This window comes from Homarus americanus, unplaced genomic scaffold, assembly GCF_018991925.1.
Source record: "Homarus americanus isolate GMGI-L3 unplaced genomic scaffold, GMGI_Hamer_2.0 scaffold51859, whole genome shotgun sequence".
Lineage (NCBI taxonomy): Eukaryota > Metazoa > Arthropoda > Malacostraca > Decapoda > Nephropidae > Homarus > Homarus americanus.
The window spans coordinates 11823845-11850926 of record NW_024711292.1 but is presented as its reverse complement, the minus strand read 5'-3'; the positions used below and the strand labels follow the sequence as shown (position 1 = coordinate 11850926).

Below are 27082 nucleotides of genomic sequence, written 5' to 3'. Positions count from 1 at the left end.
GTACTTGGTCGAGTGGTTAGGGCAATGATGTGTTCTTGGGCAGAAAGATCACCTCAACGTTTTTGTTGACAACCAAGAGGGCTTCGGGGTGGCCAGGGCAATTTTTGATCATGAGAAGGACCTTAAATTCCAGGCCTTTCTCCTGCAAGTAATCCTTGGCCTCCCTCATAAAATAATTGTGAAACCAGTCAGTGAACAACACTGCTGTCATCCAAGCATTCTTGTTGTGGTAGTAGAAGACTGGGAGGAGGTGCATGTCTTTGTTCTTGAGTGCAGGTGGACGCTTGGCGTGGTACAGCAACATGGGCTTGATCATGTGTCCTGCAGCATTGCTACATATCAGGAGAGAGACACGATCTTGGCCACCTTGAAGCCATATGCACTCTTTACCTCCCTGGAAATGAATGTCCTGGCTGGCATTTTCTTTCAGTCTCATCAACGTTGAAAACCTGCTTCCGCTTGTAGCCCTTCTCCCAGATAATCTCAGCAATGATCACAGGATACTCCCTTGCTGCTACATCATCTGCCAAGGCTGACTCGCCAGTGATCCTCAAGTTGTGCAGGTTGTAGTGCTTCTTGAAGTTCTCAAACCACCCCTTACTGGCATTAAAACATTTCTTTAGGGTATCACCAGAACCACCAGCACTAGCACCACCTTCACCCACTTCACCTTCACCACCTTCTTCAGCATGGAATCAGTCATACAGGACCTTGGCTTTGTCATGGATAAACTTCTGGCTGAGAGGGATGTGGCGGTGGCTAAAGTCCTCAATCCAATTGTTAAGGGCTTTCTCTATCTTCACCGTAGTTTTATCCCTCACATTAGCGACTACCTTGGCAGAGGAAGGGGCACTTAGGGCAACGGCATTAAGAATCTCCCTCTCTTTCTTAATGCCATACTCCCGACCACATGCTGCAAAGCTTTGGCCACTCCTAAGTACCTCCATCAGTTGTATCTTCTTCACGAGGGGCATGACCTTCTTTTCTCTCTACTTGTTTGGGCGCCTTCCCGTGGCTGGATGAAAACTGTTGATGGCGTTGGGAGCCATCACAAGAACGAGGAGCACAGTTGTTAAGAGACCAGAGAAGCACATGCACTAGACGGACGCGTGTTTATCCTGCTGGGGCGGAGTGCACGCATGGCCCAGCCTCTTGGGACAACAGAGACACCTTGCAGGACGCCACAAAACTTGCGTGATCTCCGTCCCGGTCATGAACATGCCGCCAACTTTAAAAGTACCCGCAGGCAGTCTTGGGTACATCTAAGGTGTCATACATGAATAATTGAAGGCCACAAATTAAAAACATAAAAATTTTAAGGGCATGTTTAATTTAAGAATTAGTGAAATGGTTACCTTGGACACAGACAAACTTCTTGGAGGCAAATAACCTGTACGTGTTTGCCAATGTTACTATCTCTGGTCATTCACGTACTAGAGCGCTTTCTAAATATACTTTTCCTGTGTCTTTGAAACTGAGTATAGCTACATAATCTGTTAGCTGGTGGTGTCTGGCATCTAAACGTTTCCTGCTACTCTGCATTGAGGAACACACACACACACACACACACACACACACACACACACACACACACACACACACTCTTACTTTTCATAGAGTAAGGAGGTGTGTTGTCGGCGCTGCCTTCTGACGCGGCCGTGGTCTCTTGACCATGGAGACAGCTGCCAGCCTGGTTTGTCGGGCCCTCCCTTTCCCCATCTCCTCCTCCCCATCTGGATTTATCAACATCCTCCCATCAACAGTACAGTGCAAAGATTGAAGATCAACCCACAACTGATATACAAAAGTGACAATTTCAACTTGAAAGGAAGAAACAACTGATAGAGCGGCAATCAGTACTTAGTGGCCAATGTTGACCTGATACACCCAGCCAATGGTACACTCGCCACCCCCAACACTGGATGAGAAGCCAAGAAACACTCCAAACTACACCAGGAGAGAAATGAGGACTCCATACTCCACCCAGGTGAGGAATTATGAATTCCTAACTACATCATATGAGGAACAAGAACCATCTCCAGCACCCTGTGTGAGCTGGAGGATCTACCAGGACCACGTGGTACATCTGCAGCTGTAGTGAGGTAGTGGCTTAGCTGTCGGGTACAACAGCCATCAAGACAGAGGGGAGGACCTTGTTGGTGCCGACATCAGGTCACAAGAATGTCTACAGGCCAGCTCCCACAGTACCAGATCTATAGTTAACCTATATGTTGATTATGTTTCTTATGTTTTCGTATTGAAAGCCTTTGTCAATCAAGTGACCCACTCCCCAATTTGACCATATCATCGCTGTTCATTGTATATTTTCAGCCTTCTGGCTGCCATGTTATCTTAATAAGCCGTTAATTATCATCATCATCATCATCATCATCATACCACCCACCCACATAACACACACCCACACCCACCCACATAACACACACTTGCTATTCCTTCCTTCCTTCTGCAGTCAAGGCCACAAATTTTTATTTATTTATTTTTTTTAAACAGGGATAAGCCCATCTGGGCACAGGTCACTGATCCACATCGGTGCCTGGGGGCCAAAATGTAATAACAGTAATGATAATAATACTAATAAACACAAACAATAAAAATAATAATAATAATAATAATAAAGAACCGTAAATACAAAACTGAAAAAAAAGGTTAAGAGTGAGAAACGATATGCAGTATGTATGTTGTGCTGTCAGTAGTAAGAGAAGCAATTGAGACCCTGCAATTGTGTGTAAATGAGGCAGAAAGTCTGATCAGCAACCTGGGACTTGGTCACAATTTTCGTGATGCCATATGGCAGCAGGGTCTACCATTAGACAATACATTATGTTTCCAATATCTTCCCAGGCGGTAGTACCTCCCTGTTTGGTAGCCACCTACTGCCTACGTAGTAGAATCTTGATAGCCATGGCATGTGAACTTAGCTCAATCAGGATGAGCTATACACTGAATTATTTGGAAAGGTGAAGATGAACTTGGCATTAACAGAGAGGCATGTATTGATAGTGATATTGAAGGTGATGATAATGATAGTGACCCGGACTACATGTTTGAACATGAGGAAAGCAACGACTATGACGATGATGAGTGGCAAGTGGAGGAGAGAGGGTTGTTGTTCCCCCCAACCTCCAGGAATGTCCAGTACTCCCTCCATTTCACCTATCCCTGCCACTCCCACTCCTGCTGCACTTCTCCCTCCATCCCATGCTTTTCCCTCCCTCCCCCCCCAAACTTTCCCTCCCTCCCAAACTCCTTTCTCCTTCTCACACTGCTTCCTTCCTCGTATACTGCTCCTTCCCTCTCTCACTGTTCCCTCCCTCCCACACTGCTCCCTCCCTCCCCTTTCCCTCCCTCCCCTCCCTCCTCCCAAGCTCCTTCCTCCCTCCCTCCCTCCCAAACTCCTTCCTCCCTCCCTCCCAAACTCCTTCCTTCCTTACACTGCTCCCTCCTTTCCTGCTCCTGCTTCCCCTCCTGCTCCCTCCCTCCTTCCCTCCTGCTCCCTCCCTCCCTCCCTCCCCACTGTTCCCTTCCCTCCCAGACTCCTTCCTCCCTCCCTCCCTCCCAAACTCCCCTCCTCCCTCCCTCCCAAACTCCTTCCTCCCTCCCTCCTAAACTCCTTCCTTCCTTTTACCTGCTCCCTCCTTCCCTCCTGCTCCCTCCCCTCCTGCTCCTCTCCTTCCCTCACTGCTCCCTCCCTCCTTCCTCACTGCTCCCTCCCTCCCTCCCTCACTGCTCCCTTCCTCCCCACTGTTCCCTTCCTCCCAGACTCCTTCCTCCCTCCCTCCCTCCCAAACTCCTTCCTCCCCTCCCTCCCAAACTCCTTCCTTCCTTTTACACTGCTCCCTCCTTCCCTCCTGCTCCCTCCTCCTTCCCTCCTGCCCTCCCTCCCCTCCCTCCCTCCCTCCCTCCCTCCCTCCCTCCCTCCCTCCCTCCCTCCTCCCCTCCCCCTCCTGCTCCTTCCTCCCCCCTCCCTTCCTCCCAGACTCCTCCTCCCTCCCTCCCAAACTCCTTCCTCCTCCCTCCCAAACTCCTTCCTTTGCTCCTCCTTCCCTCACTGCTCCCTCCCTCCTTCCCTCCTCCCTCCTCCTTCCCTCCTGCTCCCTCCCTCCTTCCCCTCCTCCTCCCTCTCCTCCCTCCTGCTCCCTCCTCCCTCCCTCCCACACTGTTCCTTCCTCCCAGACTCCTTCCTCCCTCCTCCCTCCTCCTCCCTCCCTCCCTCCCCAAACTCCTTCCTCCCTCCCTCCTAAACTCCTTCCTTCCTTTTACCTGCTCCTCCTTCCTCCTCCTCCCTCCTTCCCTCCTGCTCCCTCCCTCCTTCCCTCACTGCTCCCTCCCTCCTTCCCTCACTGCTCCCTCCCTCCCTCCCTCCTGCTCCCTTCCTCCCACACTGTTCCTTCCTCCCAGACTCCCCTCCTCCCTCCCTCCCAAACTCCTTCCCTTCCTTTTACCTGCTCCCTCCTTCCTCCTCCCTCCCTCCTCCCTCCCTCCCTCCCTCCCCCTCCCTCCCTCCTCCCTCCTCCTCACTGCTCCCTTCCTCCCACACTGTTCCCTTCCTCCCAGACTCCTTCCTCCCTCCCACACTTCTTCCTACACTGCATATTGTCATAGTAATCAAAGTAAAATATAAACGAATAATATTAGTAAAAATGTAAGGAAAATAAACCATGAGGGACGGATGGAAAATACCTTCGCCGACCTTGAGTGTGCAGCGTTGCCGCTTGTAATAAAAATCATCCATACGTTTATTGTATAAATCTTTTTTAGGTTCATTTGCTGTGCTGCTACATTCAAAATTTTTTTTTCTTAAAAAAATCATTTTGTATATACCATGACGGCAAAAAATATTGATTCCCTCTGCATAATTAGCTGTGTTTATATACATGCTTTCATCTCATGAAAAGCAGCACGCCAAATTTGTCAAGGCGGGAATATATAACATCTGGCAACTCTACGGTGTTCCCGCTTGACTAGAAGTGCGAGAAACTTGGCTAGTGCCCCACTTGCTATCGATCAGGGTGCGCGTTAATTTTTGCTCACCAAGCTGATGAGTGCAAATTAAGACACATCCACAATTAGCCCCAAATTTTCTTTCAAAACTATATTCATGGCTTCCAAAAACATGTTGAGGCAGAGAAGGGTCAAATCCTTGCCCTGCTAGAGGAAAAAGTCACTGAAGAAATTTCAAGGAGAACAGGACGAGGAACGGCAACGATTAAGAGGCTCAAGCGATCAACACAACCTTCCCGCCAGCGTTATTCCGCCAAGGAAGTTATCACCAGGAAGACCTCCAAATGAAGTGATTCACTATTGAGGCTTGAGATAATGAGAGATCCTAATATGAGTGCATCACAATTGAAGAAAGCACACCCCAACCTCCTGCAAAATGTATCAGAACGAACAATTAAACATCGCCTTCAGAAGGATCATCTGCCTTCCCGTCAAGCTGCGTGAAAACCGCTTCTCACGGACCAAATGCACTGTCAGTGGCTTGCTTTTTCAAAAAAATACCAGCACTGGAGCAAAGAACAATGGATTTCTGTGATGTGGTCTGATGAAAGCACTTTTTGTGTCCTGACTGCAGGCAAACGGACAGTCAGAAGGCTCACCAACACCAGGCGGTCTGATCCTCGTTACATCGTTAAAACCGTGAATCATCCTGCAAGTGTGATGGTATGGGGAGCGTTCAGTGGAAAACGAGGTCGTGCTGGTCTCCATTTCCTCCCAAAAAGCACGACAATGAACTCTGATCGCTACAAAACTGTCCTGGAAAGGTTTTATTGGATTATTATCGACTAAACCAGTCCACATTCTTCATGCAAGATGGTGCCCCCTGTCACGGGTTGAAAAGTGTGACAACTTGGCTTCATGAAAGGGCTATTCCATTGCTGAAATGGCCTGGGAACTCTCCAGATTTAAACCCCATCGTGAATGTATGGCACGAGATGAAGCGGAAGCTGTCAACAAAGGACATATCAACTGTACACATTGGCTACAGGAAGAAATCAAGCACATGTGGGAGTTTGAGATGGATGGAGAGTATTTTCAAATGTGAGCAGAATCCATGCCAAAAAGACTTCAACTGGTAATAAAATGTAAGGGAAATATGACAAAGTACTAAATAGTAGTAGAATGATAAAATTTAAGTCCGTAAACGTGTTTTATTCATCCTTGAAATAAGTTTTTGTATGAATATCATGTGAAAAACTAAAGGGTATCAATATTTTTGGCGGTAATTGTACATGGCAGCAAGACCAACTGGAAGTGCTGTAACAGGACTGGGAGCTATTAGGCTTGACAATACTGTACCGGCCCAGGATTTAAATGCCAAGTAGCACTTTTAAATGGGGCGAGTTGCCACTTTTACTAGTATTTCTTGTTTTAGGCCATTTTGGGGTGTTTGAGCCATAGTTTTTTATTTTTTTATTTTAACCAACCAGGGGAGATACCTTGTATGTATAATAATGTGACCTTTTATGGGTTAAGAGTAAAAAATATAATCAATATTGCATTTGGACAGAATTAGCCTAGATTTGTCGCTTATGACTTCTGACTCCCAATATGTGTCTCTAACCGAAGTTGCCACGTTGGGTGAATTTACGTATCATGAGTAGATAGAAATATTGGGAAACTAGAGTTCGGTTCCCCAATGATAAAAATACCCCATTATCATACCCAAAAAACACGAAATTGGTTCACAAAACAGAACAAAACCTACCTGACTCTTGATAATAGTACACAACTACTCTAATATATTACCTAACACATGAAAAAATACTGTTTAACTTTGGTACTTTACCTTATGGGAGGGCAGTCTGCACATCTCTCCTCAAGATGGCTGTGCACTCCTGGCGTGCATGTCTCAGAAAAAATTCTTCTTTAACAATAAAGAAATTAAAAAAATATAGGACTATAAAATAGAAAAATAAAGAGCATGGTGTGTACAGTATGTATGAGAAGTGAAGTGTGTGTAGGTGGTTAGCTTTAACTTCGTCTCCCACTCACCAGCTTAGCCATCGCGTTTATTGTTACTTGTAATGAAACTATTAAAGTTGTCAAAAAACCTACTAAAATATTGTACTCTTATGTGGCTTAGAAATAAATACAATACAATATAACTGTGTGGCTGAGCTGCCTCCTGATGTGATGTCATGGCATACACACAACCACTGTGGCGGCAGCCTTTGAGTTAGCTGGGTGACTGCCTGAACTTTGTTGAGTCACCCACAGGATGGTTTGAGTGTGGAAGGAGCTATTTTTTTACATAAAATATGTACTATTGTGTTTTATGAAAAAATTAATAAATAACACACTCAATCCCAGATGAGCTATAGTGCCACCACCCACTCTATGCCTTTCCCACAATCTGCACACATACTACCTAACTCATAATTTTTTTTAAGAAAATACTGTTTATATTTGGTACATTACCTTATGGGAGGGCAGTCTGGACTCAACACCACAAGGAGGTGAACAGCTGAGTAAGTACCTTACTCTGCGCATCATTCCCCAAGATGGCAACGCCAGTTGAATCCTGGCGCGCGATTTAAATTTTTGCCTGGTCACAAATTCGTATAAGTGGGGAAGGTTTCATATCTCAAAAGAGTGGTGTCAATTTAGGAAATTCGTATCGGTGAATTATTGTATCTACAATGTTTATATCACGGGGGATGCCTGTATTAGCGCTCTGGTGCCTGTTGCATGCAACTTAACCGTCTCGTGCACACAATAAGTTTTTAAGTTTCTATGACCACAGAAAAAGTAATTTGGGTTCACTTATGTGAAGTCTGGTCATCTACATTTTGCAGCCAATTTACCCCAGCTGTTGAGTATCAGCTAGACGGTACGTGTTTTTCGAATCGTTATCAGTTAAAAAACTGTTACATCACATGTATATTTTACCTTAACTGTGCCTGAATGAATATATTCTCGGAGATAAATAGTAGTTTTGCTGAAACGTGATGTATTTTAATGTGAAATAGGATAAAATACATGACGAAAACAAAAGATTTTACCTAACCTTCCGATGTTCAAGAGAAGTTACTCGTTTTTTTAATAGTTTTTGGTTAGAATACTGTTATATTACAATGGTATTCTATTCATACTGTGCTTGATATAATGCATTCACGGAAATGTAATATTTTTGCTGAAATGACTTACGTATTACAGTGGAAAGTGGGATAAAATCTTGACGAAAACAATGACTTTCGCTTTCTTTTGTTCAAAAGATGTTACCGTAATCGCTTTTCAATTGGTTTTCAGTTAAAAAACTGTTGTATTACAATAATATTCTATCCTAATTGACTTGAATAAATACTACGATACCATATTTCTGAATATTTTCATTAAAATCCATCCAAATCATTTTCCTTGTCATCGTCTGCAGCACCAAACAGCTTCTCCCAGTCCTCTCCTTGAACAGGGCTAGAGGGTACGTGTTTTTCGAATCGTTTTCAGTTAAAAAACTGTTACATCACACGTATATTTTACCTAAACTGCGCCTGAATGAATATATTCTCGGAAATAAATAGTAGTTTTGCTGAAACGTGATGTATTTCAATGTAAAATAGGATAAAATACATGACGAAAACAAAAGACTTTACCTAAGCTTCCGATGTTCTTGAGATGTTATTCGTTTTTTTAATAGTTTTCGGTTAAAATACTGTTATATTACAATGATATTCTATTCATACTGTGCTTGATATAATACATTCACGGAAATGTAATATTTTTGCTGAAATTACGTACGTATTACAGTGGAAAGTGGGATAAAATCGTGACGAAAACAATGACTTTGAAATATAATGAAATATTAACCCCTAAATCGGTTAATTCGGACAATCGGCTAAAACGGACACCCTTCCCCCACTATTAGTCCGAATTAACGAGGGTCGACTGTAGTTTTGTTAGGTTGAACCCGTGCATGATAGGAAGGGCGAGGAGCAACTTTTAGCTTCGGACATGAAAAATATTTACCATTTACTGCCAGTAAACAATGGAAACGTAAAATATGTACCAATTAGTAATGAAAAGTTGTGCAGTTCCTTCAGCAAATGAAGCTCACCAACTTACAATAGGCTAAATTACCTTACAACGTGTTTTCAGTAGTCTATGTTGAAGTTCTTAGCACAGGCTAACTTATCATATCATATACAGTATCACAGTACTCATTTATCTACAAAAAATACCGATATTTCACACTTAATATAATACCCGGTAATCCACTTCATCCTCCTGTTGTTTACAACGATGCATGACGCACCACCAGCTGTTGAGTATCAGCTAGATGGTACACGTGTTTTTCGAATCATTTTCAGTTAAAAAACTGTTACATCACATGAATATTTTACCTTAGCTGTGCCTGAATGAATATATTCTCGGAAATAAATAGTAGTTTTGCTGAAACGTGATGTATTTCAATGTAAAATAGGATATAATACGTGATGAAAACAAAAGACGTCACCTAAGCTTCCGATGTTCTTGAGATGTTACCGTTTTTTTAATAGTTTTCGGTTAAAATTCTGTTATATTACAATGATATTTTATTCATACTGTGCTTGATATAATACATTCACGGAAATGTAATATTTTTGCTGAAATGACGTACATATTACAGTGGAAATTGGGATAAAATCGTGATGAAAACAATGACTTTCGCTTTCTTTCGTTCAAAAGATGTTACCGTAATCGCTTTTCGAATGGTTTTCAGTTAAAATAAACTGTTGTATGACAATAATATTCCCTCCTAATTGACTTGAATAAATACTTGAATGTAGATATACAATATTTTTGTTGAAACTACCCGCGTTTCAGCATAAAGTGTCGTAATAATAAATGGTAAACAAATTGCCTTCTGCACTCGTGTTTCAGGCACGGCGAGCCTCAATTTATAGGACGTAGAGTGTTTTTGGTGAAGGTTTTGTTGTTCCATTACCCTCAAAAACTTGGGTCGCCCTATAAACGAGGAATATCATAAATTAACGATTTCTTGGTCAAAAAATCAGGGTTAACCTATAAACGAGGGGGGATTATAGACGAGTATGTACGATATTATTATTATTATTATTATTATTATTATTTAATATAACTTATTTATTTTATTACCATATTTTATGGCATATAAGAAACTTTTTTTTGTCTGAAAAATGGCAAAAAAAAAAAAAGAATCAGTCTGCAGCCTATATGTGAATTTGAGGTCTTCCATAAGCTAATGAATCCTCCCGTTGCTGTCTCCGGTTGGCTAAATTCTACCTTATCCAAGTTCAGAATTAAAAATATGTCATTGCTTACTTAGACCTTATTATTATTTGTAATTAATTAAAAAAATACTGTAAATATAAAAGCTCGATTTATAACTACTGTACTGATGATGATAACCTGAGTTGATTAACGTTTGCGCGGCAGACACCCAACTCTTCAGAAGTAGCTAAGCAGTAACTATTTCTGAACCCTTACAATGCCATACCTGCAACATTTATTTTTAAATCTACAGAAACTTGATACAAATGAAGATTTATATATAATGTAATTTTCTTTTCACATTTGTGTCTGCTAACATTGCTGGCAGCATTGTAACTTGGTTAGACTTGTCACTATAACCACCAGGCCCTCTGGTGTTATGGTTGTTTTTCAACTCGTTTTTTCGGGTAGATATACGTAACTTTCACCGATTATTTTTTCTCATTTACATGCATGCACCATCCTACCTACATATTGTGAAAAAAAGTAAAAGAAGTAATTGTCCTAGGGCAAATACACGAAGGGAATATACATTTCTTTGCACAAAAGTTAGTTGACTCAGTGGGGGGCAGGAGGAGGCGGGACATGTGGGGAGGTGGAGCATTGCTAGGGAATCGGCGTAAGTAGCGTCCACGTTGCTATTGTGAACCACAACTTATATGCAAATGGTGACTGTGTTAAACTTTCATTTTACTTTTATTTATTGGTTTGGCAATACAGTATTTTTTGTTGTAACTTGTTTATTGGTACAGGGTATTATTTTTATTTATTCCTCACATTTGCTGTTACTGTATGCAGTACTGTATACAGACAGTCCTCGACTTACGAAGGGGTTAGGGACCGACGACCAGCTCGTAAGTCGAAAATGCGAAAATAATACATAGAAAATCTAAAATGGGTGTCTCTTTTTCTTCTCTGCACCACGAGAACTCTCACTTTTACGCTTGCCAGCCATTTTAGGGAACTCAATTTGCGATGTAGTTTTCAGGAACGTAACCCTCATTGTAAATCGAGGTTTACCTGTACCAATGACATACATTATGATACTGTGTGTGTGTGTGTGAAATTTATCTTGAGAAAAGCAAAATGTTAATTCCTAGAATGAACACGGATCCTTTCAGGAATATTTATCAAGAGGAGCATCTGGCTTAGATCGATTGAAAAAAATCATAAAATATGAAAAAAATTCCCGAGCAAAGGTGTTGCCTATCACTGTATCTGGTTGGAGTTTTATGGCAATATTCGTAATTTTTATGCAGTTATATATGGTTCGCCCCTCCCCCAACCTTCCTTGGGTAGACATATGAATGATCGTGGTAAAATATCCTCCCCCCCACCCCAAATCGGAATAAATAGCACAAAATAGACTAGAAATTCATTTCAGGCAACTCTCTTCCTCTTGTGAGTATAGGGAGGTGGTAGACACACGTGTCATCAGTATGTCTCGGACCTTGTTAAGGAGAGGTGTGCACTCTGCTGCACCGCACATTTTACCTCACTTGTACTGCTGTACCAGGCTTCTCTCCTCAAACATCACGATGACATGTGATTCAAAACATAAAAGACAACTAAAGGAAGCACGTGCCAAGAGCACTGCTAAAACCAAGTGGTTGAAAGAAGAAAACATTCGCTAAAATAGCGACGGTAACAGCCGTCTCAGGGGGCACCTGATGCAGCCCAGCCCCAGCCTTCCACCCCTCCCCACGACCTCACGTAAAGAATATAACAGGAGTTCAGTTGGAGATATAAAAATACACAACAAAATAAGATATTACCTTACATGTAAAATTGGCTCAGAATGAGCACTTACACAGGGGAGAAAGGTTGAGAAACTTTATTGGCCTATATCTCAAAATGAACTTTTCCAACACTCAGATTGGAATTTCTCTGCCAGTTTTTGACCGATTTCAATGAAACAAACACTCAGCATAGGAAGAACCTTTCCTCAACATTACTCCAGAGTAAAAAAAAAATTCTATCTTGTAAGATTTATTTTTGGTTGAATATTAATCTTGATATTTTGAAAAAATTTTCAACTAAAGTTGAAATTTTTTTATCCTTAAAACCAAAGACAAAAACAAACATATCGCTCTGGAATATTCAATGGCAATACTAGAAATCTTAGTACGATCAATTTCAAGGCAAAATAGAAAGTAATGGAGAAATTATACCTTGAAAATTTAGACAAATGTGAGAAAATGTGTAAAGGGTTGAAAATTTTGAAAGGGTAGAAGGGGGTTATGGGGCTAGAAATGATGTACATATGATCCTTGATTGATGACAGGAATATCATAACAATTGACCAAAATTAAAAGCACCTACACCAAAAACCGAACTCTCCTCTTAAGTAAATAAGACTGACCAATCCTCAATTTTCTTATTTATTGACTAATAGTAGTGTTCCCCAAGCCATCTCTATAAATATTGGTGTTTGTTCCTCCTTTATTATATCTAATAATCCTAACCTTCCTGCCCTTTGCCACACACAATGATGAGGAAAGGACTCCATCTCTCCCCATCCATCTGCCTCCTCTTCTCATCCCACCCATGTACTGGCCACCTCCACTCATCTCACTCACTTCCTCCTCTCCCACTCATTTCTCTTTTAAGATTTAACATAAAACATTGAAATTAAAACTGTATTCATTACAAGGCAGTGGGGAGTTCTATTGTTACTTGTAAAGCTTTGGTCATGGGACTTCATTTCCTGGAGCTAGCTAAGTGCATGCAAAAGGTGGGCCCTCAGTTGTTGCTCTGTTTTTTTTTTTTTTTTTCGCTTGGTTAATATTCCAGTCACGTTTTGAACCAGGAAGCTGAGATTTGGACACGATAGTGATTTAAGTGCTTTGGATTTCAGTGGTTGGTTAATTGGAAACTTGATACAAATGGCATATTGGTTGTGGAATTTGGTAAGATGGTGGCTTGTAGCTGGTGACAGTTACAGTATGTGTAGAATGGGTAAATATTAGCTTTGTTAGACCTATTGCCATCATTTATGGATTAAACAACAAAATGTATAAAATTGATAAAGGTGTTTAAATTTACTTTATTAGATGCTGTACATGGTAGACTCAATAGTGGAAGTAGATAACACACTTATGATGTTGAGGTACAATTTAATCTGAATTACTTTTACAGAACATTATAGTAATTGTTTGGCACTTAAATTTTAAACTGGACAGTAATCATTTTCTATTTACAAATTAACAATACAAGTACTGTATGTGGTTCCAAACTATAATTAATGTTAACTGTACAAACTTAATACAGTATTACTGTAGATACTTAAGATGTTGATGGAGTAGGGGAAGCCTTCATAACACAAAAGTTTGTAGTAAGTCACTTAAAGTTCATGTAAATGAGTGTAGGTAGCGAGGTACAATGCACTGTTGATAGGTATGAATGCGGGACTCAGACTGAAGCACGTGCCGTGTGACACCCATACACATACGAACATAAACTCTGGACTGATGCATGATTTTCAGGACTTTTAAAAAATATATTTTCTGTAAATAGAGGGGCAGTTCGGAGCACATCAGAGTCCCAAAAAACCAAATTCCTATGTATTAAAGTCCGATATATCGAGATTTTACTGTAATCAGAGCCTCCTGGGTTTGGCTAAAAAAATTACATTTTAGGATCAATCCCCAATTTTCATGATAACTAAAGATGACTGAAAAAATACAAAAACTTCATATGCCAAACAATTTATTTAATTTTTTTTTTCAGATTGTATTTTGCCCAGTACAGTACTTGTGATTTTATCTCTAAGATTTAATTTAGTACATTATTTGATCAGAAAAAATTAATTTATTAATCTTATTCAATAAACATGTACATTTGCCACAAAAAGTTTTCGAAGGCTCTAAGCATCATACAATATGACAAAACGAATGAGAAACCTGAACATTGCTCTCTGAGGAAGTTTTATTGCAAATTAGATTACCCGGTACTACTATTCATCTGTAAATACTATAAAGAAGAGCAACATATATTATTACAAGATATTGAGTAACTTCGCAACCAGGCACATAAGCCATTTTGGGATGACACGAGCCATAGTGCTCACTCTGTAATCTGTCATGCCCAGCTGCTCAAGAACTTTTTGTGGCAAATGAACCTGGTTGGTGTTAGAGGAATTAATCATGTGTGTACGGGATCCCCTCTATGCTGAATATAATCGTCTGGCATTATCCAAATAAAATCTTAAAAGTGGGATCCCTGTAGTGAAGGGGTTAAGGTTCATGAGGCCACAGAATCTAAAAGCAAACCACTTGTCCTTAACTTAAGTGTGAAAAAAAGTTATTGAAGGCACACATTGCTTAAGTGTTTGATATCTTATCAATTTTTCAGATCTAAAATTATATTTACTTGCAGACTTTACAGTGCAAAATATGGAGTAGTGTCATTAATATTCACAGTTCTGTCTCAGAACTCATGACTTTTTACATTTCAGAACTCTATCCGGCATAACCTGTCATTAAATCGATACTTCGTCAAAGTCCCACGGTCTCAAGAAGAGCCAGGGAAGGGCAGCTTCTGGAAAATTGACCCAGCGTCTGAGAGTAAATTAGTAGACCAGGCGTTTAAACGGCGGCGACAGCGAGGCGTTCCTATTTTTAAGACTCCCTTTACTCACCTCTCTAATAGGTTTGTCCATTGCTGGGTTTTAGTGGTAATTAAGTTCATTTAGAATTATCTAATTGTTCGTAACTACTCTTTTTGAGTAGTAACTGTACACAAATAACTGCAAAGTATATCATTGGGTACATTTTGAGTATGGATGTACAGCTGATAAACAAGGTAGATGTTTTGTGGAAGGGGAACTCCATAGCAAAGCATGCGTCTTATAAGAGTGAGGGTGAATGAATGACAGGAAATGGAGAGCCCATGTTTTCTGTTAGTTCTAGCTACCATGCAATAGCATTTAAAGTTAAATACAATTGTAAGCTAAATATCTCCGGCTTCAGAGGTGTGTAAAATACTGAAATGTGTTACTTATGTTAACGTAAAAGTAAATTTTTTTTTTAACTTAAGTTAAAGTGTCACTTGTGAAATGTACTTATGTAAGAGTATAGAAGTAAAAAATAGCTTTTCAAACATTTTATCAATAAGAAGATAATGTAGTACTGTATATAATAAGTTCATTATCACTAGGGAATGAAAAAAGAACACATATTGTCAACAAACTACATTAGGAGCTAAATTTCTCATTAACCAAACATTGGAGCTCGGTAGAGCTTCATGTCCGCTTCTTCATCATAAATAATGGTTTGAGGTAAAGCCAAGAATGGCCAGCACTCAAAAAACACAATTGATCACAGGTCCATCCTACAAAATCAACTTACTTATCATTTGCATCAGGTTTTTACCCAGTGTTTTAACTCTTTGTTAGCCATCCACTTGTTAAATGCTTGCCAATACCACACTTTTACCTTCTTGAGTACTCTGCACCACTATTTACAACTAGGTGAAGATATCCACAAACCTCAGAAAATATAATTTTGAGCTTCATGAATCACAGCACACTGTTAAGACTCACTACTATCACTTCTTCATTTCTTTGAGGGGAAAAAAATAAACAAAAGAGTACAGCCTATTAAGTGAGAACCAAGAGTGACCTAGCATGAGTGAACCTGTTATAACTTCAGTAGGTGACCCATTACACAACTTTATTGTATTTGAGCTTGTGACCAGACCCCATTGACCACACTAACATCATGTGCATGCTTACTGGTTCCTATGCCCTAGCCATATATTACTTACCTACCTTAACTAACCCCCCCCCCTCCTAATCAAGTGTCAGTGGCAGTAAACCATGTATTGTGAAGTCATGGCTCAGAGCCACATACAGTATACAGCCACTCAGCTTGGCTGTTCCACTGAAATGTTGTCACTCAGTTAGAGAGAGAAACACAGACAGACTGAGATGATCTCATAAACCAAGGTATGTTCAAATCATCCTACATAAATCAATGCAATACTGATCTGCTTATCTCTTCGGTGAACTCTGACATTAGTCTCAAGACCTCATTGTTGACCTGAGATGGCTGGGTCAAAGTTCATACATCCATGATAGGGACCTTAGGGATGGTAATTCTTCACATTGTGTTTTAAATATTTGTAAGTGTCTTTTTGGATTATTTATTGACTTGTGAACTTAAATTAATGAATCATCTCTCAGTATATCAGTATAATAACCTTACATATTATGAGTGACTTAAAAAACCAAGATTCACGGACTTCTCTTTATTAAAAAAAAATGGTTAGCTGTGGATGAGTGAGTGACGTCAGTGATAGGCTGACAATGGAGGGACATGATTGACTATTTTAAATTCTGGCACTTTCTGCTTTATCCTCAGATTGGTTGACTGAACCATGGAAATTTCTCAAATGATTGGTGAAAATACATTTTACTTCACAAACTTTGAGATACATGATTTAAATTTCTCAAGTTTCAGGCTAAAATGACTCCTAACTTTAGGTGACATAAGTTAGCAGTGTATATGACAGAGAATACAAGTTTAATTTCAATAAATAAGGTGTTTGGAATTTGATTCCCAAATGTGAACCTGATGTTAAGAACACTGTATATACTGTACTGTTTTGAAAAAAAAAATGCACTGTCTTACAGGCTTTCATGGTGATAGTGTGAATGTTGGGTAACAGTGACATTATCCTCAGTTGTACTGTAGTTGTGTGAAGCCTCCCACATCAACAAGTAAGGACAATGTCAATGTTGTAATACAAGCATTCATATTGCTTTGGAAATCTTTAAAACAATGTGTGACATCCAGTACTGTATATATGTATGTTTCAACAACAGATTTCTTTGGTCCTAGCTTAGGTTTGAGAGAGATCTATTACAGTAAACCCTCTGAAACTAGATGTCACTAAGCCAGAAATCTGGTTAAACTGGACCCTGTCTGACCCATCCATACATTTATGAGGGGTAAAATAGGATTATATATATATAATTTTTAATCTTCAGATATTTGTTTAGCATCAATTAGATTGGTGTAACCGGATTATGGTTTACTGCACATGTTCATGAGCTCTGTGGTATAAGTTGGTAATCTACTGAAGTGAAGCTACTTGTTTACATTGTAGAGTTAAGATACCTTGTGTTATGAACTTTTATCTAAATATTTTTTCCATATAGATTCTACTGCAAATTTTGCCTTTCTTACAAATATTTTTCCATACAATTAAGAATTTTAAACTTTCAGCACTAATTGTTGAATTTGACTTTTCTCGGTGAACAGCAGATCTGCGCCAGCCTCTCCCTCACACATTGGCATCAGTGGGCTGGTAACTCCTGAGTCATTGTCACGGGAAGGGTCACCTGTGCCTGAATATGTGGACTCGGCCACAGCATCCCCCCTTAACCCCCTAAATACTGCTGCGCAGTATGATGTTAACACAACCAGTGCACCACCTTCACCGCCACCTCACCAACATCAGCAAGGTTGGTCTTGCTTACTTATGTATTATTGTGTACCAAGCAGTTGTACATTTACAGTAATATCCCGGTTCGCACTATCCTGTAGAGTGCTGCTTTGTGATAGCGCTCTTACATGCCTCTTGGAGCTCTAGTTTTTCTTTTTTTTTTTTTTTTTTTTTTTAAGAAAAGAAGTCAAAAAGTTACAAGTCCAAACAATTACACCACTGCTATCACTTTTTTTTAGACACGTGACCTCCAGCCTCCCCCAATAGCCACACCTTTGCCACTATTTTATTACCTTAAAATTAACTATCCTACTTCATAAGTAGCTACCCTATCTGTGTTGAGTTCATTGAGCCGCAGATCTATGCAGTATTCAGGGGCTGTTGTCTCATAGTCAGTATCTGCAGCTGTTGGCAGTTTTGGGGCTGATGCTCTCGCTCCCCTGAGGCAAAGCAAAGCAAAGCAGACCTAAGGAGAGAGAAGGACAGTCGACATCTCAACCAGGCTGTAACACAACTTCTGGGTTGCTGCTTCTGTTCGGATAACACCTCCGCGAGTCTGGCATAGAAACATCTTGCACTTTGTCCCATCCCACCAGAGGTTGTAAACACCAGAGGAGTGAAGCTGCCTTGATCAACGTTCTGAATTCTCTCCCCATATGCCCTAATCTTGTCGTTCTCGTTCCTCCTGTGTGCAGCATCGAGAGCTAGGTTGCGGTGACATGCAGCCATGGGATAAAAATTCCTTATGTTGAAAAGGGCTCGATGTCCCTGCGTCATGAATCCTCGAGCACTGACGTCCACAGGGGCTTCGTTGGATGTGTTTGAAGTCCTGTGTTGGAAATTCTCACTGTCTAATGAAAGGAGGGTCGGTTCTACCCTGACATCATGACAGATTTCCTTCAACATATTTGCAGTGAGATACCTTACTTCGTCATGCCTCATGCATACGAAGCCCCCTTTCTTGCACACCATGGCCTGGTCGATGTCGTAGGAAGATCCGCACACGCATTGGGAGGGCAAACCATCTACTGGCATACTATACCTTAGAGCAATGGCTTCTGTAAATTCTTGTTTGTTAAGAGTGAAATCTTTTGTCCTTATCAGTAACGTAGTTAGCCAGTTCGAGGGGCCTACCTCCTGCACTAGACCTACTTTTTTTTAAATTCTCTGGAACCTGCGGCATCAGTTGCTGCAACTTATCACTTTGGCCGTGCTGTCATTCTGTCGTAATGGACCGTCGAATCTTGTTTACTTCGCTGGTATCCACCCCACCTGTTGCGTTCTGAGCTATTATGTGGTCAGTGAGGGCTGCCGTGAGCTTGACTGAGTTTTGATGTTTGGTGGTAGCAATCTCCTCTGGATTGGTCAATCACATTCTTTCCAGTCTCGGTGGTAGTGCAAGGATTGATCTCTCTGCTGGGGTTAAGTGAAGGTGTTTCACTAATTTTGGAATGAAATTGACGTTGATGGTGTAACAATGTCATGAGTTTCCCTCCACCCGGGAGTTCCCGCCAATTTTGAGCCAATAGTGTGAAGGCCTTAGGCCTGTTTTTGACCAATGAGAAAGCCTACGAGGTGTGACGTCATGAACGTTGTAGCGTCCCGTGTGGGCTGACGCAGTTTGAAAAGCATAGTCTGTGTTGGAATTTTATGTAGGGAGGTATGGGACGTCTGTGGTGGCGAGGTGGCAGGTATATTGGTGTATTCTATTTGGTAAATTCTTAAGTTCCCATTTGTTGTGAGATACGTGGTCCTCGTTTAACTAGATAGGAACATAGGTTTACTATTTTGAAGTGTAGCTGTTAAATCCTAATATAAAGTATTCAATAAATACAGTAACCGTTAATAAGAGTCCGAATTCATCCCTTCCTTATTGAGAATGAGTGATATGTTATAAATTTCTTGGTATTATGCAGTAATACGGTGAGTCCTATATTTCCCCTCTGTGAAGTATTGTATCTTAGTTCCCCTAGCCAGCTTCCCTGAATCTCCCCTGACTGGTGTGTGTTTGGGAGGACCAACCAGCAACCATAAACAATTACCTCCCTCACTCCCTCCACCTCTCACGAGTATAACGAGAAAGAATAATAGGAATAAGTAAAAGACAATGTAAGAGCAATTTGGTACATAAAATATGTTACATTAAAATTAGGGACATGAAAACATTGTTACAATGGCTTCTTACAGATGGTGGAGGAGGGGCCCGATATCAGGGATAGTGCGCATCAGGTAGTTCCAGCGATGCTTGACTCCATGGGTGAATGCCGCAAAAGCCGCATGTGGCTCTGTGTTAGCAATCTCAGACAGAGCTTGGATTTCCCTGACACACTCATTTACCCTTCCCGTGACGTACTCGGTCTTGAAGTCCTTTGTGCTGATTATTGCACCTAGGTGTCTTTGGCCATCCTTTTTTATTTTGACCTCACTTCCACCGAACACCTCCGCTGCCTGTTCATAGTGTTCTGGTTTCACAATGAGGAATGACTTGCTGGCATTTGGGTGGTACCCAATTTGTGGACCTCGTGATGTTACCAGGTCCCACCACTTGGTCCCATCCCACCAGAGGTTGTGAACACCAGAGGAGTGAAGCTGCCTCGATCAACATTCTGAATTCTCTCCCCATATGCCCTAATCTTGTCGTTCTCGTTCCTCCTGTGTTCAGCATTGAGAGCTAGGTTACGGTGACATGCGGCCATGGGATCGAAAATCCTTATGTCAAAGAAGGCTCGCTGTCCCTGCGTCCAGAATCCACAAGCACTGGCGTCCACATGGGCTTCGTTGGATGTGTTTGAAGTCCTGTGATGGAAATTCTCACCATCCAATGGACCAATGGAAGGAGGGTCAGTTCTACCCTGACATCATGGCAGATTTCCTTCAACATGTATGCTGCTGTGAGGTCCCTTCATCATGCCTCGTGCATACGAAGCCCCCTTTCTTGAACACCATGGCGTGGTTGATGTCATAGGAACAGCCACACATGCATTGGGAGGGCAAACCTTCTACTGGCCTACCATACCTTAGAGCAGCGGTTCTCAACTTCAGCTCGCGACCCAAATCAGGGTTGCGGGGTGTCCTCAGTATGGTCGCAAGGGACCCTCAGACAATTTTAAAATTATAGTACTTATCATAAAGTCAAACAAGTTTTTGGTTAACATTCAATCTATATAATATATTATATGCCTGAGGGTCACGACACTGTATTGTTGGGAAATTTAGGGTCGCAGCCAAAAAAGGTTGGGAACCACTGCCTTAGAGCAATGGCATCTGTGAATTCTTGTTTATTAAGACTGAAACCTTTTGCCCTTATTGCTAACGTTGTTAGCCAGTTCGAGGCGCCCACCTCCTGCGCTATAGCTACAATTTTTTTTCAAGTTCTCTGGCACTTGGAGCATCAGTTGCTGCAGTTTATCACTTTGGGTGTGCTGTTGATCTGTTGTAATGGACCGTCGAATCTTGTTTAATTCCTTGGTATCCACCTCACTTGTTGCATTTTGAGCTATTACATGCTCAGTGAGGGCTGCCGTGAGCTTGACTGAGTTCTGATGTTCAGCTCCTCTGGATTGGTCAATCCCATTCATCCCAGTCTCGGTGGTAGTGCAAGGATTGACCTTTCTGCTGGGGTTAAGTGAAGGCGTTTCACTAATTTTGAAATAAAATTGAGGCGGATAGCTTCTTCCAGAGGATGGAGGAGGGGCCCGACATCAGGGATAGTGCGCATCAGATAATTCAGCGATGCTTGACTCTGTGGGTGATTGCCTCAAAAGCCGCATGTAGCTCTGTTTTAGCAATATTAGACAGAGCTTGGATTTCCCTGACCCACTCATTTACCTTTCCCGTTACGTACTCGGTCTTGAAGTTCTTCGTGTCGATCACCGCACCTAGATGTCTTTGGCTGTCCTTTGTTATTTGTACCTCACTTCCGCCGAACACCTCCATTGCCCGTTCATAGTGTTCTGGCTTCACAATGAGGAAGGACTTGCTGGCATTTGGGTGGTACCCTATTTGTGGACCATGTGATGTCATCAGGTCCCACCACTTTTTGATGTCCTCCACTTTTCCTGCTCATGTTAGGTCATCAGCATAAGCCACTTACTTGACTGCGGTGGTCTCATATTTTTTTGTGTGTTGGAGCACAGACAGGCCTAATAAGTATATTGCCATGGCGACAGGGTCCCTTTGCGTTGTTCCGTCAGTTAACTCTATGGTGGTGTCTCCTCTTAGGTCCTTGAAGCTTGTTATATAGAGGTCTGACGGGTTCCTATAGGTGTTTTCAACATACATTGCAAAACTTGGACACTTGATCTTGATGTTGTGCAGTGTAGCCTTGCGGTTGATTATGTTGAATGTATTGGAAGCGTCAACCAGTAGTACTGCCTCACAATCAGGCTGCTCAAATATCTTTCTCATGGCGTGAATGGCAGCTTCACCCCCAGCCTGGTGGCCAGCACATACTTGCAGGTTCCCTGCAGCTGCCCTGACATCATTTACCACCTCCATTATGCATTTTCCAATGATCCATCTCAGCACTTCCCCCACCCCTATAGGCATACATCCTGGATTTTTATCAAGGGGAATGAGGCGGCAGGCCATCAGAGCATGGAGGTGGTGGCACCATGAGGTTGCTAGCTTTCTTGCCAGGGCAGCAGTGGCATTGCAGAGATCACTTGCTGTGGCACTAAACTTGTTAGTGCTGAGGATGACTCTCCAACCGTCTGCATCCAGACCTGAAGGGCCTGCACCTCCTTGTTCTTTCAGTGCTTTATTCCCCACACCATCCCACCTGTTATTTTCTCAAACTGGACAGCATTTGGAGGGATATAGGTACCCTGGAACCTGATGCCTTCCTCTGCACTTGCAGGGGGATGTTTTTCCTTCAGTTGTTGTAATTTCTTTCTGTTTCTTGGCAGCACACCACCGGAAGATTCCCCTGTGAAAGATCTTACCGCCTAGGACATTTTTCCCTCACGCATCTTGTGACCAAATTTTCTGGCAACATTCTCAGTGTTTTGCTTTCGATCTCCTATGAATTTTAGACACTCTTGCAGTGTTCTTGCTTCGCGTAGGAGATCATCAAGGGCCCCTTTCTGCCACATTATTAATCTCCTATTCATTGCTGCCACATTTTCTTTGCATTTAGACCTTGCGTGTGTTCTCTGACAGAATAAATGGGGTATTATGGCCGGCATTTGAAGATCTAGTGGGGCCAGGGGGGAGTTATCAGTGTAATTGGTTATGAGGCAAGTCATCTGGATCATTTCTTTGTCATTCACTATGTCATTCACGTCACTAACTGTATTTTCCGACTGAGTGGGTTCACTACTGTCATGTCGTCATAAGGTGATGGATCTCTGCCATAGGGACTTTGACAGCTGGTCCCTTTCCTGCAACCCACATTTGTGTTACTTCTCACACAAATACAGGTTGTTCATTTCTGATTCCGGCCTGAGCATTGACAAACACATTTCCCAGCCATGATGTCAACCTGTGAAGGAGAGAGAGCAGTGGGAGAGGTAGATTGTTGTGATTTGGGACGGAAGGGAGGGAGGGTCAGTTTTGGTTTACTGGCTGATGGGGTACTACTACTACCAAAATCATAATTTCGCTGTTGCAGAGTTTGATTAGGTTATGCCAGAGTAGATCCGTACAATATCCACTGCCTCCCACCCACTGTGTCTCACTGACACACTGCCTCTCAGTCATTCTACCATGACTCATTAATGATACAATATTGTATAGTACAGAAAAATGTTTATTGTTATTAACTGGTAAAAGATATGTTACTGTAATAATCTGTGTTTGTTAATACCTGAACCCTTCACATACAATACTGTATATATCACATAGGTAAAAAAAAATTATATCATCAGGAACGCATCTCCAAATATGAGAAGCTCCAGCCCATAACCTGCTAAGAGCCAACCTCTCCTCTGTCCCCCTGGTTAAGTCCAAAGAGAGCCAATTGGGAACATGTACATGTGGGTGAGAGTCCTCTGAAAAGACTATTGTATGTTACACATTCCTACCTGAGCATTTTCCTCCATTTTCTATTTTGGCACTAAGCAGGTTATGGTCTGGAGGTCCTCATATGCAATGGTATAATGACCCTTCAGAGCGCTGTTTTGGTAAGCGTCCGTTCTCCAGGAACATATCCTGAACGCTAATCGGGGTATTACTGTATATGATTGAAAACTTAATGAAAGAATAATTTTAAAATTTTTGAGTGAGTTTGCTATTAGACAACAAATATTAATGGATGTTCTAATGGCTTCATTGTTTAATATTGTTGCAGGTGCCACGTTAATAGGTACAAGTGGGGTCAGTGTTCAGAATTCCCAGCAGCTCATGTCTGCCTTACAAGGTGAGTTCATCATGTAATATGGTAAGTTTTTCATTGCTGATAATTCCAGGAACCAAATAATTTCTTCCTGACATAAATGTAAATATTTAATCTTATCTGGGTTTCTCACAATATTAAAAAAATCTTAGTGATTGTAGTAGGTTGGCCCTCTTTTATCTGACGATTCAATCAAATCTCCAGTATTTAGTTTAATGAAGACAATGATTTAAAGAAAGAAGAAGATGCCGTAAAGTTTAATGAGTGTCTGATTATAGTGGGTGATTTTAATGCAAAAGTTGGGAAAGGGAAAGAAACACCAGAAGTAGAACCACATGGTAATAGAAATGAGAGAGGAGAATTATTAATTGGCTTTTGTAAGGAAAACAAGATGATAATTGCAAATAAATGGTTTGAACAACACCTTATGCATCGCTGTACATGGGTCTCACCCCAGAACAATGTAAACAACATGGTCATAAATCAAATAGATTTCATTTTAATTCAGGAAAGATTCAGAAATTCAATAACCAGAACCAAGACCTATCTCGGGGCTGATTGTGGGTCAGATCATGTCCCAGTAATGAGTGAAGTGAGGCTAAAACTTTAAAAACTAAAAAGAAAAACTGGATAAAATTAAATGGGACTTGGGTAAGTTCAAAAAAGGGGCAGGGATAGAATATGAAATTTAAACCAAAAAGAGATTTTCGCTATTGGTGACTGATAAATTCTAACTGGTCTAATTTCTCTTAGTATGTGCAAAGTAATAATCCATCATCCAAAACTTTCAAAAGATTAAAAAAAAACTAGCAAAGAAAAAGATGTGTACAGAATAAACATTTTGGCGACTGTGCACCTAACCACCACTTATTTTTACTTTTAATTCTGTAACTGCTACTTTTTACATTTTTTTTTTTTTTTCTGATTCCACCGTCGTCTTCCTCATCATTTACTCTTTCTTGTCATCTGTATTTTATACTGACTGATCCAATGATGTGGGTACAGCAAAAAGTGGAATCAACAGTAAACTCTCACTTTTCCCTTATACTGGTAAACCTTGAGATACAATGAAGTTGCGTTCCTGAAAACCTGCCGCTAGGTGAATCATCGTAAATAGGAAGCATTATAACATGAGGGTTCAGTGGGATATGTTCCCAGCCAGTCCCCAAACACGCATGTATCACAGTCAGAAAATTTCTTACAATACTACTATCAGTACAAAACAATTAACCCGTATGCTCCGGGCTAGGGTGTTGCCGGCTGTACCCCCGACGTGGGGTAAAACAAGAAAATTCAACTTATCCAAATATAATTTTTAACCTTTATGAATGATAAAACAATAAAAAAGACATAAGAAAAACTATATATTGTCCCTCTGGAAACTTCCTTGGCGCCTCCGTGACAAGGGAAATAAGGGGAAATTTTTTTTTTGACGGCTGGCGCTTCCAGTCACTACAACTTAGGGGTCATTTTTCTGCTTACCTTTGTGTCTGAGATGGCCAATAAGGCATATATGTACTGATCATAATACTTATTTTCTATAAATAATTAATTTAGACTGTATTTTATTTGCATTACTTTTCATAAAAAGTGCTCGGTGACACACACTCAGTCTGTCGCCAGGCTGTATGTGTTAGGGAGAGCACGTATGTCATACAAATAATTATCGGAACAATAATTCCACAAATAAATACAGTACATTTATAACATAATCATAGCATTATCATCTAATAATTCCACACTACAACTGCAGTGGTCCCTCGGTTAACGAGCACAATCTGTTCCAGCAGGTTGCTCGTTAACCGAAAAACTTGTTAACTGAAACCATTGTTTCAATGGGGTTTTGGGTAATTGGTTCCAGCTCACTGAAAATTGCCTAATTTCAACAAAAAAGGTAGAAAAGTACACTTACCTTGAGGTGTCTATGTAGAAGGTTCCTGGATAATGATGATGCTGATGATGACTAGAATTAGAATGGGGGTGGAGGAGAAGGGAGAAGAGAAGGCATTGGGGTGGAAGAGAAGTCACCCCATGGCGCCATTTCACCCATAAAATTTTAATTCTCTTGGTGTACCGTAATTCAAGATTATTTGCTTTAAATCAACACTGCACTGCATTATATATTGTCAATATGTAAAATAAATTTCAAAATGACCAATAATTTGCTTGCAAACACAGAAAAAAAAGCATTTAGTTGAAAAGTCTCAAGCAAGATGTTACCTCCACTGAAAAGACAGAGAGACTGGCGCCTGTTTGGTGTATTGCCAGGCTGGATGGCGCGCTTGAAACTAGTTTCTTTACCTTCAATTATGTTCAATAATTGTTAAAATGACTAAAAAAGTTAATATTAAACTTTTAAAATTATTGAATAGTGTAAACTTCTTGATATTTATTAAAATAGTAAGGAATTTAAGCCCTAAACCCGATTACTGTATTGGTGGACAAATACTACAGCTGGTGGACCGCCAAATGCAAGCGAAAACATGTTGAGGTCGGCTCGTAAAAAAATCGTTAATCGAGGGATTGCTCATTAACCGAAGTTAAGAATCTTATGGAAGGTAACTCGTTTACCGAAATCTCGTTAACTGAGGCGCTCGTTAATCGAGGGATCACTGTACAGTACTTTTAGTAATATTACTTTTATACAACATGATAAAAATGGACAAACAATGGAAATGAAACAACAAAAGAAGGTACAGTGGGGTATGCTATAACGAACGGATCCTACTACGAATATTCCTATAACGAACGGTTTTACCTATAAAATTGAGAATGCTATAACGAACGCAACTCGTACAACGAACGCGGATGAATACGGGACTATTTCGCCTGGCGCATGAATATTGTTGTACCGCGACCCACAACAAGAGCGTCAGGTGCCATCTTTGTCTCATTGTGTAGCCAGTGCACCACTGTTATTGTTGAAATTTCGTCTTTTGATGTGGAAATTCGCGTTATTTGTGTAACTACAGTAATTAAAAAATAATTAACAGGTAATTAAAATATAATTTACAACTGAATATTTACTGTCATTTAGTGATGAATATG

The 27082-nt window shown here is 40.9% G+C and overlaps 1 protein-coding gene across 5 annotated transcripts in view; it reads left to right on the top strand.

The window, feature by feature from the left end:
* The window catches only part of LOC121879033 (forkhead box protein K2-like), a 71322-nt gene that overhangs the window by 14676 nt on the left and 29564 nt on the right, over positions 1–27082 (top strand). For 4 of the 5 annotated variants that reach the window (XM_042385800.1, XM_042385856.1, XM_042385732.1 and 1 more), the window contains exons 5-7: positions 14708–14901; positions 17517–17719; positions 23990–24058. In XM_042385800.1, the coding sequence (XP_042241734.1) occupies positions 14708–14901; positions 17517–17719; positions 23990–24058 (466 nt within the window). The remainder of the gene's footprint in view (positions 1–14707; positions 14902–17516; positions 17720–23989; positions 24059–27082) is intronic. The other variant, XM_042385635.1, reaches the window with a different exon arrangement.